At 41.5% G+C, this 21,806-nt stretch overlaps 1 protein-coding gene across 2 annotated transcripts in view; it reads right to left on the reverse strand.

Annotated features, from left to right (window-relative positions):
- Nucleotides 1–21,806, reverse strand: part of LOC122541738 (primary cilium assembly protein FAM149B1-like) — a 204,747-nt gene that overhangs the window by 171,155 nt on the left and 11,786 nt on the right. For both annotated transcript variants that reach the window (XM_043678630.2, XM_043678629.2), the window contains exon 5: nt 684–803. In XM_043678630.2, coding sequence (XP_043534565.1) covers nt 684–803 — 120 coding nt within the window. The remainder of the gene's footprint in view (nt 1–683; nt 804–21,806) is intronic.

Raw genomic sequence — 21,806 nt, forward strand, 5'->3', positions numbered from 1 at the left:
ATTACATGCATTCTGAAAACCTTCTAAATGTAATACATTAATTACTCATTTCATTCATTCGTACAGTTGTTAAAAGTTAGAAGAAAGCCATTCAGCTCATTCTGTTCCCTGCAATAGTAACTCAACTAGTTCCATTCATCCACTGATTTTCCTTGTCTCTTTCACGGTCAAGTTTCCAAAGTCACAACTGAATCTGCCTCAACCACACCCTCAGATAGTGTCTCCTAAAACCTAACCACTTGCTGCATCATTTCACTCTTGGTTCTTTTGCCAATTATGTTAATTTGGTGTCTTCTAATTCTTAACTTTTCCACCCATGGAATAGATTTTTCCCATCTACTCTCCCTTCAATTCGCAGAATTTTGAAGACAGCTATAAAATCACCTTCCAACTTCTTCTCTTCAATGAGAATAGCCTCAACTTCTCCAGTATATCAACATCATTGAAGTCTCCCATACTTCAGAATATTCTCACGTTTCTTTTAAGTACTTTCAATCCCTTGCCAATACAGCCCTCATTAGACCCCATGGCCTCTTGTTGTCTCTCCCCACTTGGGTCCCATATTGACTAACCTTCATGTTGGACCATAGCGTGAGTTTCCTTTCATGCCCCTCAGTCCTGACTCTCTTCTAATTAGACTCATCTCCTTTGATGTTATAATATTATTCCTGGCTGATACTTACTCAGTCACATCTCCTTCAGAGCTTGAACTGAAAGTTGGCAATGGAGTAGCAACATTTTCTGGACCAGGATACCAACAATATGCTTCATCAGCAGGAGGGACTATTTGTTTCCCCAAAATTCTGTCAGATAAAAAATAAAATACTTTTAACAGTAATAATCCTATCCAATTAGCCAATACATTACTGCAAAATTATTTTAAATGATAGATTATTCATAAAGTTATACAAAAATATGAATTAAGAGCAGGAGTAGGTCATTTGACATCTTATTCCTGGTCCATCATTTGAGAAAATCATGGTTAATCTGACTCTGACCTCAACTCCTGAAGAAGGGCTTATGCCCGAAACGTCGATTTTCCTGTTCCCTGGATGCTGCCTGACCTGCTGCGCTTTTCCAGCAACATATTTTCAGCTCTTTTTCTGCCCGCCCTGTCTTGTCCATCAATAATCTATCCAACTCAGCCTTACAAATATTCAATGATCTTGCCTCACAGTAGAAGAGAATTCCACAGATGCATGACCACTAACAAAAGCAAAATTATTATTTCTGTCTTAAAAGTAAGACCTTTTACTCTTAATATCTCTTAAAACTGTATCTGTTTCACAAGGGGAAATTCCTTTCAGTATCAAGTTTGCTCAGGATTTATATGTTTGCTGCCTTTAGCATTGGAGGGGCTAAATAACAGTAACCACAATGAACTATTTCATCTTGTTTAGAACAGTAGAAGTACATGACATGCCTGCACTGAAAGGGGTAAATGTAAAACTAATTACAGAAAACAATATTTCACTGAGTGAGTGGTCCATTTATTGAGGAGGTTCCTCAGTGAGACAGAGGAAGCAGTTTATGATAAATGACTCAAATAAAACTTTGATTTATGTCATAAAACAAAAGAAGATATGAGTAATTTGAGACGTGATATTTGGCATAATGATTCAGAAAGGTCAAAGACTGGAAAAAGTAAATGTAACACCATTATTCAAGAAAGGATGGAGGCAAAAAAACATAAATAACAGTAATCTAATACCTTTGTTAGGAGGTCAGCAGAGATACTGTAAAAATTATACTGTGATCAAACAAAACTATATAGTTTGTGAAAAGGAAATTGTCTTTAACTAACATGATCAAGTTTTTGAGGAAATAATAAATAATGTAGATAAAGAGAACATGTAGATAAAGAGAACATGGTGCACTTGGATTTTCAAAAGGCATTTGATAAGGTGCCTCATTAAAGGTTACAATACAATATAAGAGCTCACAATGTCAGGGCAACATACTAGAATGGATAAAGGATTGATTAGCTAGCAAAAGCAGTAAAGATAAATGGGTCTTTTTTCAGATTGGCAAGCTATAACAGGGACAGTGCCACAGGGATCAGGGTAGTGGTTGGATCAAGGTCAGCCAGATGGACCTCATAGAGTATGAGTTTCCTGATTGGAGATGTTAACCTGGTCCAATCAGAGAGTCCTGGCTGTCAAAAGAAAATGGGAGTCTACCGCAGTTAGGCGGTAGTGTGGGTAAAAGAAACGAAGAAAAAAAATTTTTAAAATAAAAACACAACCTGAGCCGCCTCACGGGTTTTAGCTTTGACTTCTTAGGGATGCAAAACAGTGGGCCATTTATTGACTGCTGTTGCACACCATCCACCTCTTCTCCTTATGCAATGCCCAGACACGCCTTAGCATGCCCAGTTGCCAATGGGCAGTCCGGATCTCCAGTGGAGGGCTCTCTATGCGGAGTCCTCCCCCTTTCTCTCAGGGACCTGGGGTGAAGGGTGCTGCATGCAGCGGTCCCCTGCAACCACAGATTGCGGTGCTTCACAGACTCCCAGTTCAACTGCTTGTTCTGTGGGAAATGTGGACCATGTATATATGTGGTGTGGGCATTTGCACTCCCTTTTTAGTTTTCTTCAGGATCTTCTTTATGTTTTTGGTTACACTTCAGCCCACCCCTGATCACTGGTCACCTCATGTGGACGGGGGTAGGTTGGTCAGAAGACCTCCTCGTGGGTCTGCTCCTGGGCCTGGCCAGGCTGGCCACAAAGATGTCCAAGCAGCGGGCCGTGTAGGGGGTAATTAGGGCTAATTGCCTGCCCCTCTTCCCCAGTTATATGTGGGTCCAGGTTTCCCTAGAGAAAGAACACGCAGTGTTTAGCAACACTATCAAGGTTTTCAGGGAGAGGTGGGCACTGCGGTGTATGGAGTGCTTTATTTCCCCTTCCCTGCTCTCCCTTTCACTTTTTTGATCACTCAGCATTACCCTTTGTTGAGAAGGGCGTTGTTTGTCACTGTCCACTTCAGTGTTTCCTTCTTCCCGGTGGTGGAATATGAATAAAGATTTATGCACTTGTTGTTCTTCACCTGCACACGCACACGCAATAAAAAAAGATGGGATTCCGAATCTCGTCACTGGAGGTAAAAAAAGGAATAAACAGGAGATCAGAATCTCTTTGGTTCAGGTGACTGACTCTGAAAAAAATAAGAACAGGTGTGTCAGGGCTCTGCTCACTCCAGGAGCTGGCTCAGTGCTAGCTGGGTCAGTGTCATGTGCAAAAGTGTGTGCCATCCAAAAGATGCATTTCATAAATTCACCAAAGATCCTCAGACAGCACGTTCCAAACCCAAGCCTACTTGAATCTGGAAGGACAAGGGCAGCAGATACATGGGAACACCATCACCTCCAGTTCCCCTCCAAGCCACTGACCATCCTGACTTGGAAATATATCACATTTCCTCTACTGTCGCGAGGTCACAATCCTAGAATGCCTTCCCTTATGACATTACGGCTCAACGCACAGCAGGTAGACTGCAGCAGCTCAAGAAGGCAGCTTACCATCACTTTTTCAAGGACAACTAGGAACCAGTGGTGCCCACATCCCATAACTGAATAAATTAAAAAAAGGGGACAACAACTGAAAAATTGCGAGCAACTTTTGTAGTACACGGATTCCTGGAGGTGCTGGTCATAGACAATGACCACTTCCCAGCAGATTCCTCAAAGTGAGAGAGACAGTTTACTTCAGGGGACAAAGTTTAACATCAAAACTGCAGAAATGGCCCTGTATGGATAATAGGCATTGTCAACACAAGGTTAGGTTCCATAATGTTCAATGTTTGGGTAGGAGAGATGATGATGAAAAAGCAGATGGATTAAATAAAAGCTGCAACCCCACAAATGGGACAGGAGCAGAACACATCTGGCCCCTAGGAACATCCTGTCAGAACACTTGGGTTCACCTCCTCTACCTAGCATCGAAGAAATGGAAGATGAGATGGACACAGCAGATGTAGCAGCCTTGACGTTGCTACCGCCTGAAAATGAACTTCGGCTGAGACACTCCAGGCAACAACGCCAGTATCCGAGGTAGAGTAGGAGGAACCGGAACTGGTGCAAAAATGCCCCAAGGAAAAAGCTATAGGAAAAAGAACAGGAGGGATGTAGTGATTAGAACGAGGTCAGCCAGGTGGACCTCATAGAATATGAATTCCCAGAATGAGGCTGTTAACCTGGTCAAATCAGGGAGTCCTGACTGACGGATATAAACAGATTGTTACTGCAGTTAGGCGGTAGTGTGGGGGTTTAAAAAAAGAAAATGAAAAGAAAATGAAAAAAAGAAAAAAAACCCAGACTGTCAGGGTTCCATTCACTCTCGGAGCCGGTTCTGAGATAGTTAAGTGGTCGGCACAACATCATGGGCTGAAGGGCCTGTTCTGTGCTGTACTGTTCTATAGCTGGGTCAGTGAAATGCACAATGCATGTGTAAATAAAGGGTGACTTGGTGAAGGGATACTGACCTTTGCGGAATTATTTCAATCAGTGCTGGGGCCTTAGTTTTTCACAATCTATAACAATGATCTGGATGTGGGGAGTGAGTGTACGGCAGCTAAGTTTGCTGATGACCCAAGGTGGGTAAGATACCAAGAGGAAGTACAGAGTCTGCAAAGAGATATGGATAGGTTGAATGAGTGGATGAAAAAGTGCCAGATGCAGTATAATATGGGAACGTAGGAACGTTTCTACTTTGGTAGAAATATCAGAAGAGCAGTACTTTTGTTCAATGGAGAGAGACTGCAGATCTCTGAAGTTTAGACAGGTGAGGGCTTCCTGGCTTACAAGTCACAAAAAGTTAATACACAAGTAATTAAGAAGGCAAGTGGACTGTTGCCGTTTCTTGCATGTGGAATGGAATATAAGAGTAGGTAGGTTTTATTGCAGTTGTTCAAGTACTTTGTGAGACCACAGCTGGTGTACTAGCTACAATTTGTTCTTATTTACATAAGGATATAATTTTTTTGAGCAGATCAGAGTAGGTTCATTTTACTCATTCCTGGGATGAAGGACAGGTTGAACAGGATGATCATTTTGAGGACAATCCTGAGTTAGTGAACTGCCTTGACAAAGGACAGCCAGATCATTGGATTTGGCATGGTCCAGTTTTACCAGAAGATGAAGTGTGTTCTGAGGAAGGGCCACTGGAACCGAAATGTCAATGCTGATTTCTCTCCACAGATGCTGCCAGACCTGTTGAACTTTTCCATTAATTTCTGAATTTGCTCTTCGACTCACGAATTACTTATTATTTGCAGGAAAACATCAAAGATAGCTCACAAGCATCTATGCAGAGAAAAGGAGAATTCAGAGTTCTGAAGAAGAAGCATCAGGCTGAAAATTTAACTGTTTCTCTCCTGTCGTACTGCATATTTCCATTTTTTTTATATTCACTAACTTTAAGGTTTATTCACCAGCATTTCAACAACCTTCTGGGCCGGAACCATTTTTTCTTTTCAAGAGAATAAGTTGCAAACATGAACCAGCCAATCAGTTGCAAACTTTAATCACTACAAACAGCAATAGTCATACGGTGGTACATAATCACAGTAATACTAAATAAAGACATATTATGTTGAAACTTTTGATTTTCTAGTAAATTGACAAGAAATACTTAAGTAAACCATGTACATAAGTGCACTGACTGTCCCCAACCAGCCTTTGCTTGCAAAAGTCAAAATAGTGTCCAATATGAGGTGATTCCACAATTAGACAGCATTTGCTAAATAATCAAAGAGTGCAAGTCCCATTCAAAGAGTGCAAGTCCCATTCAAAATTTAAATAAAATGTAGCAACTAATCACTATTCATTATCTAATTGGCACATTTGTCATGGCAACACTGCTACTAATTAGAGTCCACATGCCACCAATCAGCAAACTCCTCTTGTACAGAATAGTTATTTTCTGTTGGCATTAATATTTCTTGCAAATTACCGTAATGTATGCAAGACACAAAATTTCAACATAATGTGTCCTTCCACAACAAAACAAAAACAAACAGCAGGGGCAGTTGAGTAACAGGTAGGCTCAAATAATTGGGCAGGTAGTTAGGCAACCTGGAACAGATTGGAGATTTTCACCTGTTCAGCTAGTCAGTGATATGATGCAACTTGTAGTTAGACCAGATAGGAAGTAAATGGACTCAGTGGTAAATATTAGAAATGAAAAGGAAGTCAAGAAATTGTCGTAAGTATTACTTAATTGTTCACTAAGTTACACATAAGTAACATGGGAATTTTGTGACACTCATGTGAGAATACAAATGCTGCACACTATCAGTTAGCCCCAGGTTTGTTCTCCTTTGATGTAAATATGCTGCTAGCATATAGAAGAAACATAATAAAGAGGACAGGAGTCCCCTTGAACCAAGATCATTCAATCTTTGTCTGGAATATAATCAATAATGGACCAGCCACAGTCTTCTAGGTAGAACATTCCAAAGATTCTTCACAGGATGAAGAAATTTCTCTCCAAATCTGTCTGAAATGCTAGTGTATCATCACACAATGCCCCCAGTTAGAGTCATGGAGTTATACTGCATGGAAACAGACCTTTCGGTCCAACTCGGCGCATTAACTAGATATCCTGAACTGATTTGGCAACAATTTGTCCATATCCGCTAAACCCTTCCTATTCATGTAGCCACCCCCCAGATGTCTTTCAAAGGGTATAATTGTAGTAGTCTCTATCACCTCATCTGGCAGCTCATTCCGTACACTCACCACCCACTGCATGAAAAAGTTGCCCCTCGAATCCTTTTCATATCTTTCCCCTCTCACCTTAAACCTATGCCATCATTCCTGATGAAGGGCTTTTGCCCAAAACGACTCTCCTACTCCTCGGGTGCTGCCTGACCTGCCGTGCATTTCCAACATCACACTCTCAACACTTAAACCTATGCTCTCTATTTTTGGACACCCCCACCCTGGGGAAAAACACCTTGGATATTCTTCCTATCCATGCCTCAAGGTCACCCTTCAACCTTTGATGCTCCAGGGAAAATAGCCCCAGCATATTCAGCCTCTCCTTATAGCTCTAAGGCATGGATTGTCTATGCCTCAAGGTGCTGGAGCAGTCCCACCAACACTGCCTGCGCAAGATCCTGCAATCCGTTGGGAAGAAAGACACACCATCACCAGCGTTCTCGATCAGGCCAACATCCCTCGCTTTGGCTACTGTGAGCTGGATATGTTCTTTGCATAACTGACACGAGACTCCCCAAGCAAGTGCTCTACTCTCAGCTCTGAAATGGCAGGTGAGCCCCAGGTGGAGAGAAGAAATGCTTCAGTGATACCCTCAAAGCTTCACCGGCAAAGTGTGGCATTCTCACCAACACCCTGGAAACATTGGCCCAAGACCATCCAAAGTGGAGGAGGTGCATCCAGGAAAACATCAAGCACCTTGACACTGCCATCAGGAAAATATGGAAGCCAAGTGAAAACAGCCTCAGGACCGTCCTGCCACACCAATATACCACCCATCCCTTCTCACAATCACCTTCTTCTCAAAATGTAACAGAGCCTGTGGAAGACATATCAGTCTTGCAGTCACCTATGGACTTACTGTGAGATGGAAAGAATATCATCCTTGTCTATAAGGGACTGTCAATGATAGCTCAAACCCTCCATTCCCAGCAACATCCTTTTGAATCTTTTCTGAATCCTTTCAGGTTTAACAATAGCATTAGTATAGCAAGAAAACTAAAATTGAATGCAGTTTTCTAAAAGTGGTCTCACCAATCTCCTGTACAGTATCAGTATAGACAGTTGGGATTGAGTGTATTCCTAAAGGAGTATAAGTGCAGTGGGAATATACTCAAGAGGGGAATCAGGACAGCAGAAAGGGAACATGAGATAGCTTTGGTTAAATCCAAAAGGTTTGCAATAGAATCCAAAGGGTTTTTATAAATGCATTAAGTGCACAAGACTGACTAATGAGAGAATAGGGCCCCTTAAAGATCAACATGGTCATCTGCATGTGAAACCACAGAAGTTGGGTGAGATACTATGCAAATATTTTGCATCAGTATTTACTGTGGAGAAGGACATGGGAACTTGGGGAAATAAATAGTGATTTCTTAAAGTGTTCATATGACAGAAGAGGTGGTAGTCGATAATTAAACACATAAAACACATTAATCTTTGGGGTTTGAGCAGGTGTATCCTAGAACTTTGTGGGAAGGGTTTACAAGGTTCCTTACTGAGGTATCTATCATTGAAAGCCACAGATGAGTTGTTGAAAAACTGGAGGGTGGCTAATGTGGTGCCATTATTTAAGCAAGGTGGTAAGGAAAAGCCAGGGAACTATAGAAGGGTGAGCTGACTTCATTAGTGGCTAAGTTGTTGGAGGGGATTCTGAGGGACTGGATATACATGCATTTAAAAAGGCAATGACTGATTAGGAAGAGTCAAAATGTCTTTGTGCATGAGAAAGCATGTCTCACTAACTTAATTGAGTTTTTTGAAGAAGTGATGCAGACTGATGAAAGCAGAGCAGTAAAATGTTTTCTTTATGGACTTCAGCAAGGTGTTTGTCAACATTCTGCATGGTAGATGGGTTAGCAAAGTTAGAATCCATTATGGAGCTAGCCAACTGGATACAAAATTAGCTTGAAGGCAAGAGACAGAGGCTGACATTAGAGGGTTGACTTTCAGATTATAGCCTATTGCCAGTGGTGTGTGGCATGGATTGGCGCTGGGTCCACTGCTTTTTGTCATTTATGTAAATGATTTTGAGAACATAGGAGGTATGGTTAGTAAGTTCGCAGATGACACAAATTAGAGAAGTGAACAGTGAAGATGGTTATCTCAGGACAACAGACCCTTGATGGGGCCAATGGACTGAGGAATGGCAGATGGAGTTTAATTTTGATAAATGTGAGGTGTTGCATTTTGTTAAGGCAAAGTCTAGTATCCCTACACGTTTAGTATCTCTCAAACTAGCCTAGCATTATCCAAGGTACTTGCAGCACCAAAGACAGTTGGGGAATTGGTGTGCCATCAGACCAAATTACTTTCACATATTTCAATCTTGACAGTGCAAACCAGACCCTGACAATGAAAAAGCCAGCAGTTCATTGGAAACAGTGGCAAAAAAGCTCAAAACATTATAAGTCAAGTGTTCGAAGGCAGACAATGTGGGTGAGATCTAAGTGAGTACTTTGCATCAGTATTTACCCAGTTGAAGGATATGGAGGATAGTGAGATTTGTGTGGAGCATGCTATTATGCTACAGCATTCCAAGAGCATGAAAGAAGTGGCATTGGGTCTGTTGAAGAGCATTAAGGTGTATCCATCAGTCCCCAAGGCCTGATAGTATTTACCTCAGGGTATTGAGAAAGGCAAGAGAGGAGGTTACTGGGGCCTTGATCATTGTATCCTCATTAGTTATTGGAGAGTTCACGGAGAACTGGTGAGTAGCTAATGTTGTTCCTCTGTTCGAGAAAGGAAATGGGGTAATCTCGGAAATTATAGATCAGTCAGTCTCACATCAGTGGTTGAGAAACTATTGGAGAAAATTCTTAGGGATAGGACTTATTTGCATTTGAGAAAGCATGGCCTAATTAGGGATATTCAGCAAGGCCTTGTGCAGGAAAGGTCATGTCTTACGAACTTAGTTGAAATTTTCGAGAGGGTGACAATGGTGATCAATGAGCATACAGCAGTAGATGCTGTCTACATAGATTTTAGTATGGCTTTCAACAAGGTCCCTACTGGTAGGCTCATTCAGAAGATTAAGATGCATGGGATCCACATTGATTTGGCTGGGTGGATTCAGAATTGACTTGTCCATATAAGGCAGAGGATTGTGGTGGTGGGTGTTTTTCAGTCTGGAGGTCCGTGACTAGTGATGTTCCGCAGGAATCCGTACTGGGACCTCTATTGTTTGTGATTGGACGAAACCACAAGGGATGAACTCAGATTTCTCCAGTTTCATCATTTCCCCTCCCCCCACCTTGTCTCAGTCCCAAACCTCGAACTCAGCACCACCTTCCTAACCTGCAATTTTCTTCCTGACCTCTCAGCCCCCACCCCCACTCCGGCCTATCACCCTCACCTTAACCTCCTTCCACCTATCGCATTTCCAACGCCCCTCCCCCAAGTCCCTCCTCCCTCCCTTTTATCTTAGCCTGCTTGGCACACTTTCCTCATTCCTGAAGAAGGGCTCATGCCCGAAACGTCGATTCTCCTGCTCCTTGGATGCTGCGTGACCTGCTGCGCTTTTCCAGCAACACATTTTCAGCTCTGATCTCCAGCATCTGCAGTCCTCACTTTCTTCTACGTTATTAGATAGCCTTTATAAATCAGATAGGGAACGAAGAGTGTTGTGGCCAATGGGTTTACCCTTGGTCAGCACTCTCTATCATTTATTACATAATGAAGTTTCGGAAGACATGGAACGTTTGCTTAGAACATGGAATTCAGGAGTTGGGGTTGGAAATATCCACAGAAATGTGGGACGACATCTGGGAAAATGCCAGAAAAATCTCTATCTGTAATAGAACCCAAGCCATTCAGTTAAAGATACTCCATAGGACTCATATAGCACCGGAACAATTGGCAAAATTTAGGGCAGGAGCATCTCTAATGTGTCCCAAATGTAAAATAGAGGTGGGCACTCTCATACACTGCTTATGGACATGTCATAAGATCCACAAATACTGGGTCAGAGTAGCAAATGCTTTGACAGAAATCTTGGGAGCGGAAATTAGAGTAGATCCAGTATCTCCTCCTGGGCTTTTCGAGCTTGCCTTCTCTGGATGTGCATGGGAGGAAATTATTTTCAATTCTCTCTTTTTGTGCAAGGAAAAATATCTTAGTAAACTCGGTAACTGAGGGCCCTCCAGGACTTGCGGATTGGTATAGGTTGGTTATGGAATGTATTCCCCTTGACTTCCTTGCAAATATGGTGCACCAAAAAAACTGAATTATTCTATAAAATATGGCAGCCCTTCCTGAAATATATACATACAGATATTTCGGCCATTTTGTCAAGGGCTTTCATCTAGTTGTGGTAGCGGTTCTGGCTGGTCCGGGGACCCTTGGGGGAGGAATCCCACATGAATACGGGTTTTATTATGACTTGATGTTAATTCGTTCCGAGCATGTACTTTACTATTTAATTTCTATGTTATCCTTTTTTTCTCTTGAGTAATGTAAGATATTTTATTATACACTCTGGTTAGTTATAGGTTAGATTAGTAGTTAGTTGAGTTTTGTTTTCTCCTTTTTTTCTTTATCTTTTCTTTTTGTCTGTTAGGCTTTGGTTATTATTTATTTAATATTTAATTGTATATTAATGTTTGCATTTGCGTATACTATATTGTAAGTTTGTAAAAATTTGTTAAATTTTCAATAAAAATATCTATTAAAAAATAAAAAAAAACCTTTCGATCAGTAACCTGTAACGCAGAAATTCCTAACAAGAAGAAAAGACCAGTAAGATCCAAAGACAAGAACCTACAGCTGTCTGGTTTTGAGATAAATGTTGTTCTGTAAATCTTAATTGGGAGTTTTATTGGACTAGTATTATGGAAGGGAAGGTTAGAGAAAGAAATTATAGGTTAGAGAAAGAAATTGTAAATAGTGGTTAGTTCATTTTTCTCTGTTATACTTTAAGAAATAAAGTTGTTCATTTTTACTTTACATAGTTCTTGGCCACTTGAATTTTTCCAGATTACTATACAGGATAAATCAGCTTTGACAAAGGGTCAGTTAGACTCGAAACATCAGCTCTTTTCTCTCCTTACAGATGCTGCCAGACCTGCTGAATTTTCCAGCATTTTCTCTTTTGAACAGGATAAATCTTTTGCGTTGCTGGTTTTAAATTAAGCAGGAGAGTTTACCCCGTGTCGTAACATCATTGAGTTCTTTGAGAAGGTAACCAAAAAGGTGGATGAGGGTAAAGCGGTTGACGTGGTGTATATGGATTTCAGTAAGGTGTTTGACAAGGTTCCCCATGGTGGGCTATTCACAAAATACAGAGGCATGGGATTGAGGGTCATTTAGCAGTTTGGATCAGAAATTGGCTAGTTGAAAGAAGACAGAGGATGGTGGTTGATGGGAAATATTCACCCTGGAGTTCAGTTACTAATGGTGTACCGCAAGGATCTGTTCTGGGGCCACTGCTGTTTGTCATTTTCATATATGACCTGGATGAGGGCACAGAGGATGTGTTAGTAAATTTGTAGATGACACTAAGGTTGGTAGAGTTGTGGATAGTAACAAAGGATGTTGTAGGTTACAGAGGGACACAGATAAGCTGCAGAGCTGGGCTGAGAAGTGGCAAATGGAGATTATAGTGGAAAAGTGTGATTGATTCACTTTGGAAGGAACAACAGGAATACAGAGTAGTGGGCTAATGGTAAGATTCTTGGTCATGTAGATAAGCAGAAACATCTCGGTGTCCAGGTACATAGATCGTTGAAAGTTGCCCCCCAGGTTGATAGACTTGTTAAGAAAGCATACGATGTGTTAGCTTTTATTGGTAGAGGGATTGAGTTTTAGAACCATGAGATCATGCTGCAGCTGTATATAACTCTGCTGCACCCACATTTGGGGTATTGCATATTGTTCTGGTCACCGCATTATAGAAGGAATGTGGAAGCTTTGGAAAGGGTTCAGAGGAGATTTACTAGGATGTTACCTGGTATGGAGGGAAGGTCTTACGAGGAAATACTGAAAGACTTGATGATGTTTTCATTAGAGAGAAGGTTGAGAGGTGACTTGATTGAGACACACAAGATAATCAGAGGGTTAGATACGGTGGACAGTGAGAGCCTTTTTCCAAGGATGGTGATGGCTAGCACAAGGGGGCATAGCTTCAAATTGAAGGGTGATAGATATAGGACAGATGTCAGAGGTAGTTTCTTTACTCAGAGAGTAGTAAGGGTGTGGAATGCACTGCCTGAAACAGTAGTCAGCTCGCCAATTTTAAGGACATTTAAATCATCTTTGGATAGGCCTATGGATGAGAATGGAATAGTGTCGCTTAGATGGGCTTCAGACTGGTTTCACAGGTCCATGCAACATCGAGGGCCGAAGGGCCAGTACTGCGCTGTAATGTTCTGTGTTCTATAGGGTTGACAGTCAAAATCTTTTTCCCAGAGTTGAAATGTCTAAAATTATGGGGATGTATTTAAGATGAAAGGGGAAAGTTTTTTTTAAACACAGAGTGGTAGGAGTCTGGAACGTACTGCCAAGGAAGGTGGAGACAATTACATTAGGGACATTTAAGAGACTTTAGATAAGCACATGAATATGCAAGAAATGGAGTGATATTTGACAAGGGCGGGCAGAAGGGATAAGTTTAATTTGGAGTCATGTTCGGCACAACATCGTGGGCTGAAGGGTCTGTCCCTGTGCCTAATTGTTCTGTGTTCTAAAAATAAACAAGACTTCACTGTGTATATTATGCAATAAAATGTTCAAGAAAAATAACACAGTTCAAAAAACCATGTCCAAAATGCATACAGATTTGGCAGAAAAAATTTATGTCAACTAAATTACATATCTAATATCAAACTGAACTCACAACAGCAAAATTTGAAGTAATTTGTTTTGCTATTTGAGCTGGTGCTTTTGGCTAGTGACAAAGAGGCTTGGAAATTTTTTTAAGTCACCATATTCTTGCCAGACCATAGGGCTGCTTTCTCTTTGGAGAGACACAACAGGTGGTGGTTTAAGTCACTGCGTTGTTCTAAAATTGATACTTTATAACCTCAAAACTATTTTCAAATGTTTGGATGCATTTAATTTACTAAATTATACCTATTTGTACACATGTTGAAAATAGTGGCCTGATCACCACAAGTTTGTAATGAAATCCTATTGGAAAACCATTTTGGACTCTTCAGCCCAGATAAATAATTTCTTGGTATCTATCCTGTAGGAAGCTCACACGTTTGAATAAAATTACTGCTCATTCTTCTAAATATCAGAAAAATGTTTTCCTACTGATACTCCAACAAGTTTTTCAATTTAAATTGAATTCTGTTTGTTGTCATGTACTCAAATGAGTACAGTGAAAATTCTACAAGTCACCACTTATGGTGCCATCTTAGGTACAAAGGTACCTCAGTACAGAATCTTAAGCACACAGCAAAAAAAAAGGAAAAATAAGGAAAACAAAGTTTTTAAAAGTTAAACATTATAGTCGTTTGTCCTATAACATGGAAAAACAATGAAATACAGCTAACATTTATCACCACAGTCCACAAGTGCCTGGCCATGCTGGGCTCGCACTTCTCACAAGGGAGCAACGCTTCAGGTTCGACCTCGCACCCCCCCACTTCCCACCTCCCACTGCTGCCCTAGGCTGCCTGCTCTTGCTGCCTTGAAGCCTGTTCCTTCAATTGCTGTTGCCACAGAAAGTTTATTCCTGCTTCCACCACTGCCAAGCATCCCAAGTTAACTATTCCCACTCTCGCCGCCAGCTGCCCCGGGTTGCCTGCTCTCACTCTCACCTTTCACCATCCCAGACTGCATGCTCCCATTCTCACTGCAGCTATCATTTATTATCTAAAGTAAATCCAGAATTGCTTTGGCATGTTGGGTTTGCCAAATGCTGCATTTTAGAATGTTATGCCGTCTTATTTCAATATTCATAGTTAATATTAGGAAAACTGAAATTTCGCATGAGCACAGTTTCTACTGGTTTTGCATTTGTTATCTCGGATTTGCTCTTCCATCTCCCTTGAACTGTTTGGCAGTCTATAGTAGGTATTCTCAAAACAATTTGTTCAAAGATGTTATTACTAATCCCTACAGTGCAACTGCCCTTTTTTCCTTATTCCTTATTTCATTATTTCTTTAATCAATATTGTCATTCCTCCTCCTGTTTTATTTCCCTCTGAGCCTTGTCAGAAAAGTTCTAATCAGGAACATTAAGCTGCTATCCCTGTACCTCTCTAAACAAAATTCAGTATTGGTTTAAAAAAAACATATTTTCGTGTCAACTGGTGCCCTTAATTTATCTACCTTGTTCATTCTACTCCTTACAGTTAGGTTCCTATCATTCAGTATACCTAGATTCCATTTTTGTCACAGAGTTGTGCAGCACGGAAACAGACTCTTCTGTTCATCTTCTCATCCTGACCAGGTATCTAAATTAATCTAATCCTAATGCAAGTATTTGGCCATAGCCCTCTAAACCCTTCCTATACAAGTACCAATCCAGATGCCTTTTAAATGCTGTAATTGTACTTGCCTCATCACTTCCTCTGGCAGCTCATTCTACACATGCACCACCAACCACTGTGTGGAAAAGTTGCCCTTTCGATCCCTTTTATAATTTTTCTCTCATTTTAAACCCATGCCCTCTAGTTTTGGACTCCCCCACCCTTGGAAAAAGACATTGGCTACTCACCCTTTCTATGCTCCTCATGATTTTAAAAAACTCTCTTCAGCCTCCAATGCTCCAGTGAGAAAAGCCCCAACCTCATCAGTCACTCCTCATAGCTCAAATCCTCCAACCCTGGCAACATGCATATAAATCTTCTCTGAAACCTTTCAAGTTTCACAACATCTTTCCAATAACAGGGAGACCAGAATACTAAGTGACCTAACCAACGTCCTGTATAGTCAACATGACATTCCAACTCCTATGCTCAATGCGCTGACCAAAAAACCCAAGCGTACCAAATACCTTTTTCACTACACTGTCTGTGACTCCACTTTACATATCTCAGTAAAACATTTTTAAAATGACCTCATCCTAGTCACTGTTACAAATTTACATGAAACTTTGAAATCATAATTGTTTGAAGCCTGAAAAACACTTAGCTGATCAAGCTCTACAATCCTGACAGTCCCAGCTGTGAGTAGCCCCAATTTTGAGGTCTTGACAATGCCAGCTATGAAATTTCACTTGGTTTTTCTTGGACGCAACCCCCATTTCTCGTGATGTCAGTCCACTGCTTGGCTTTTTTTGATGTTGTTTCTCATTGAGCTCTGGAGCAGCTCTCCAACCACAACCTCTGCTCTCTCCCTTTCCTTCCGACTAAAGTATTGTTGTTTTTGATTTTTCTTAATATTCCAGAGACAAAGCAAAACTTTTAAACACAGTAATTACTGCTCGGAGAAATCAAGGAAATCAGCTCCAGCGCTGAAAAAAAAGGCAAAGAGCAGCTCTTACAACCAAGTAATTGAGCAAGAATGCAACTTCTTCAACTTTTGCTTTGCCTTCCAAATAGTCATCCTAGTATTCTGCTCTACATTTTGAGCTCTGCTTTTCTCCCTTTTTAGGCTTAGCCTTCCATCCCCCGAGCCTTCCCTTAAGTAAGAGAATCTTAGCAGAGGAGAACATTCAGTCCAAGACAGTTCTGACAAAGTGAAATGAACTCAAGATGTTAACTATTTCTCTCTATAGATGCTACCAGGCCTGTGCAGTTTCTCCAGCACTTTATTTTGCTTCAAATTTCCCGCTTCCATATTTCTTTAGTTTATTTTTATTCAGTCCATCATGTTAGGCTAGTTCTTTGAAAGAGATACAGTAACCAGATAATCCTATTCCCCTGTTCTTTCTCCATAACCTTGCAATTTCCTCTTCAACCATTTTGCCAATTTTGTTTTCAAAGATACCAATCTGTTTCCACCAACCTTACAGGCAGTGCACTGCAAATGATGGTAACTCACTGCATTATTCCTTCCTGAGCTGAAAATGTGTTGCTGGAACAGCGCAGCAGGTCAGGCAGCATCCAGGGAACAGGAGAATCGACGTTTCGGGCATAAGCCCTTCTTCAGGAATGAGGAAAGTGTATCCAGCAGGCTAAGATAAAAGGTAGGGAGGAGGGACTTGGGGGAGGGGCGTTGGAAATGTGATAGGTGGAAAGAGGTCAAGGTGAGGGTGATAGGTTAGACTGGGGTGGGGGCGGAGAGGTCAGGAAGAAGATTGCAGGTTAGGAAGGCGGTGCTGAGTTCGAGGGATTTGACTGAGACAAGGTGGGGGGAGGGGAAATGAGGAAACTGGTGAAATCCGAGTTCATCCCTTGTGGTTGGAGGGTTCCTAGGCGGAAGATGAGGCGCTCTTCCTCCAACCGTCGTGTTGTTGTGGTCTAGCGATGGAGGAGTCCAAAAACCTGCATTTCCTTGGTGGAGTGGGAGGGGGAGTTGATGTGTTGAGCCACAGGGTGGTTGGGTTGGTTGGTCCGGGTGTCCCAGAGGTGTTCTCTGAAACGCTCCGCAAGTAGGCATTATTCCTTCCCTCATGCCCTCGTTGGTTCTTTTAACAACTACTCTAAACCTGTGTTCTTGAGTTACTGACCCTTCTACTATTGAGGCAGTTGTGGTCACTGTGAGGTAAATGTGAGGCATTTGATAAGGTTCCCTATGGTAGGCTCATTCATAAAGTCAGGAGGTATGGGATACAGGGAGATTTGGCTATCTGGATTCAGAATTGGTTGGCTGACAGTGGTTGCAGATGGAAAGTATTCTGCCTGGAGGTCAGTGGTGTCCCACAGGGGTCTGTTCTTGGGCCTCTGCTCTTTGTCGTTTTTACAAATAACTTGGATGAGGAGGTTGAGGGGTGGGTTAGTAAATTTGCAGATGACAAAGGTTGGAGGTGCCGTTGATAGTATCGAGGGCTATTGCAGGCTGCAGCGCGACATAGACAAGATGCAGAGCTATGCTGAGAAATGTCAGATGGCGTTCAACCTGGATAAATGTGAAGTGATGCATTTTGAAAGGTCGAAGTTGAATGCTGAATATAGGATTAAAGACAGGATTCTTGGCAGTGTGGAGGAACGGCAGGATCTTGGTGTTCAAGTGCATAGATCCCTCAAAAGTTGCCACCCAAGTAGATAGGGTTGTTAAGAAAACATATGGTGTTCTGGCTTTCAGCAACAGGGGGATCGAGTTTAAGAGCCGCGAGGTTTTGCTGCAGGATTCTTGGCAGTGTGAAGGAACAGAGGGATCTTGGTGATCTCGTGCACAGATCCCTCAAAGTTGCCACCCAAGTGGATAGGGTTGTTAAAAAAGCATTTGGTGTTTTGGTTTTCATTAACAGGGGGATCAAGTTTAAGAGCTGGGAGGTTTTGCTGCAGCTCTACAAGACCCTGGTGAGACCACACTTAGAATATTGTGTCCAGTTCTCCTCACCCTCTCCTCAGTTCTCCTCCGTATCAATCTTATAAGATTGGAGAGGGTGCAAAGAAGGTTTACCAGGATGCTGCCTGGACTGGATGGCTTGTCTTACGAAGAGAGGTTGACTAAGCTCAGATTTTTCTCTCTGGCGAGGAGGAAGAGAGCTGATCGAGGTATACAAGGTAATGAGAGGCATGGATAGAGTCAGTAGCCAGAGACTTTTCCCCAGGGCAGGATTGACTGGCATGAGGGGTCATCATTTTAAGATATTAGGAGGAAGGTATAGAGGAGACATCTGAGGTATGGTCTTTACGCAGAGAGTTGTGAATGCATGGAATGCATTGCCAGCAGTGGTGGTGGAAGCAGAGTCATTAGGGACATTTAAGCGACTGCTGGACATGCACCTGGACATGAATTGAGGGGTACGTAGGTTAGGTTATTTTACTTTAGATTAGGAATAATACTCAGCACAACATTGTGGGCAGAAGGGCCTCTTCTATGCTTTTTTTAATGTTCTCTGTTCTATGAATACTATTTCTCCTTACTGAATCAACTGCAATAACTTCTCTTCATTCTCTCTTGTACAGTCACATCTGGCGTGTCTTTCTTTTATTTCTGTTCTGCATGCAGTCCCTCAGTGAGATGAGCTATTTAGCCGTTCAAACTGGCCATTCAATGAGAACATGGCTGATTTGTAATTTATCCCCATAAATGTTTTGGTCCCATACCCCTCAAGATGTAAATTGATCAATCTTTATCTTAAAATTAACAATTTGAGACAGATCATCAACTGTATTTTATGTGTATAAGTATGTTATAATTCCATTCAACAAAGGTCTGGCACTCATTTTCTGAATGTGATCCCCAATGCTGGACTCCCCAACCAGCAGGAATAGGTTTTTATCTAATGTAGCTGTTCCACTTAAAATCTTGCAAACTTGAATCAATCACCCAATAGCATTTTAAATTCCAGTGAACCTTATCTTAATTTGCTACACTCTCTCCTTGTAATTTAACCTTTGCCATCCAGGTATCATTCTAAAACATCTAACTGCACTCTCTTCAAGACCAATATTTCTTTCTGAAAACTGAGCATCCCTTTGTACCCGTTCCGAATGCAGGCACTTGGCTCGCAGGTTTTGCGCATCTTTCTATTCTGTGCCACTTCTTAATTGGCAATAACTTCTTCCGATTTTCAAGTCTTACATCATCTGTATTCTCTTTCTTTCCCCTTCCATTTTTTTCTTGAAATTGTCCCTCAATAAAGTCTGGTTTGCCCAGCCCAGATTCTCTGTCTTTTCCTAATTACATTCAACATGCTGAGGAGAGTGAATGAACAAAGAAGCATTTCAGCAGATCCTTTCCATTCTTCTCTAAACTATTTAGAAAGTTGGTCTTCTCTTTCACATCACACAAATGAAACTCCAAACCAAACCTTTCACAAGTCACACTTTAGGTTTTTTGTTCAGATTTTCAATTAGCAACTGTCTTTTATCAAATACACCCTTTTCCATTCCTGTCCTTGTGCTTACATATTATACTTCCTAAACATCCAGATTCTTGATCCCACTCTCATCCTTTTATGAGCAAATACTTCTTGGTGATTTTGAAATAGAAGTAGTACTTTAATTTTGTAAATCTTTAGTGTTGTACTCTACTCAGAATTTAAAAAGCTGAGGTAGGACTTCTAGCCCTTTCTATTGTAGTCCCCTGGCTATAATGGCCAGCAATCTGTTAACCATTTTGATTATTTTTGGTACCTGTTCAATCATGACCTGCCCTTTACAAATATATGTTGGCTATCTCTGATCAGATGAACATTTAGAATGCATTTGGATACTGCATATTTAGAGCTGAAATTTACCATTTTTTGGCCATGTTTCCCTGGGTGAGATTCACGGCAGGTGGTCCACTGTGGCCCATATAAATTTTCTTTATGCAATTTTGTGTTCTTCACTTAATTAATTATTCAACCAGCTTCTTTAGTGCCCTTCTTTTGGAATTGTGCAGCAGGGAGAAGCTGAAGTGCTCATGGTGACATCCATCATGATGCCATATTTCAAGCCCAGCTCCATAGCAGCTCAGATACAGCAAGCCAGGAACTATCCTGCACTGTTCCTCTGAGGTAAGTTGTCCAGAAAAGCAAGTTTCTCCTCGGTTTGCTGATATGAACATAGGTGGATGGAGTGGTGGGTAGCAAAGCAAGCCATGCCACCAAACTCAGTCACTGGACTCGGGTATGGCCCAGGTTAGTATAGTGTCCTGGATGAAACTCAATGCATAGCAGTGCAGAAATAAGGTTAATGATCTTCTGTGCTCGTCACGGACAAGTGTCACTACATTCTCCCTGCTACCTCAAGCTTACACAGCCACCATTCACTTCAGCTTTGGCACTGCACACGTATCTCACCAAGATCCATGGACTACAATTCTCACTATTGTTTGTATCATGTCCACTTAAGTATAAAAGGTGGAGAAGAATGGTGCTGGTAAAGTACCAACATGATCAATGAAGAGTTGTCTGAAAACCCGGTGAAGCAAATGGCAAGCTGCTGACGCCAGACCTGCTCCGACTTACGTGCTGGAATTTGCTGCTGTCCAATTTCTTATAGAGTCATAAAGATGTACAGCATGTCCAACTCATCCATGCCGACCAGACATCCTAAATTAATCTAGTACCATTTGCCAGTACTTGGCCCATAGCCCTCTAACTCTTCCTATTCACATACCCTTTCAGATGCCTTTTAAATGCTCCACCCTCTGTGTGAAAAAGTTGTCCCTTTTAAATCTTTCTCCTCTTACCTTAAACCCATGCTCTTTAGACTCCCCTACCCTATTCACCATATCCATGCCCCTCATGATTTTATAAACCTCTGTAAGGTCACCCCTCAGCCTCTGACGGTCCAGAGAAAATAGCCCCAGCCTATTCAGCCTCTCCCTATAGTTCAAACACTCCAAGCCTGGCAACATTCTTGTAATTTTTTTTCTGAACCATTCCAAGTTTCACAACATCCTTCTGATAACAGCAAACCAGAACTAAACACAGTATTCCAAAAGTGATCTCACCAATGTCCTGTACAGCCACGACATGACCTCCCAACTCGTTAACTCAATGCACTGACCAATAAACACAAATGTACCAAACGCCTTCTTCATTATTCTGTCGACCTGTGACTCCTCTTTCAAGGAAATATCAAGCTGCACTTCACGGTCTCTCTATTTAGCAACGTTCCCCAGGACTTTACCATGAAGACAGCAGCTGACAGGAGACTTGATAGACATCTACAAAATTATGAGAGGCAGATAGGGTCGATAGTCAGAGGCGTTTTCCCAGGGTTCAACTTTCAATTACAAGGGAGCATAGGTTCAAGGTGAGAGGGGGAAAGTTGAAGAGAGGTATGTGAGGGAAGATTATCAGGCAAAGAGTGATGGAGCCTGAAACACACTGCCATAAGAGATGGTGGAAATAGTTTATTGACATTTAAGAGGCATCTGAATGGTTACATGAAAAAAGAGAGGGAATAGAGGGATACGGTCCGAACAAGGGCAGATGATTTGTTTTTTCAGTTTAGCTTCGGAATGATGATCAGCACAGGCTTAGAGGGCTGAAGAGCCTGTTCCTGTGCTATATTTCTCTTTGTTCTATTAAGTGTCTAAGTCCTGCCTTGATTGACCTTTCCAAAATTCAACACCTCACATTCAGAACATAGAAC

This window comes from Chiloscyllium plagiosum, unplaced genomic scaffold, assembly GCF_037043375.1.
Source record: "Chiloscyllium plagiosum isolate Xiang-an unplaced genomic scaffold, Cpla_swu_hap1 HiC_scaffold_43, whole genome shotgun sequence".
In the NCBI taxonomy this organism is placed as follows: domain Eukaryota; kingdom Metazoa; phylum Chordata; class Chondrichthyes; order Orectolobiformes; family Hemiscylliidae; genus Chiloscyllium; species Chiloscyllium plagiosum.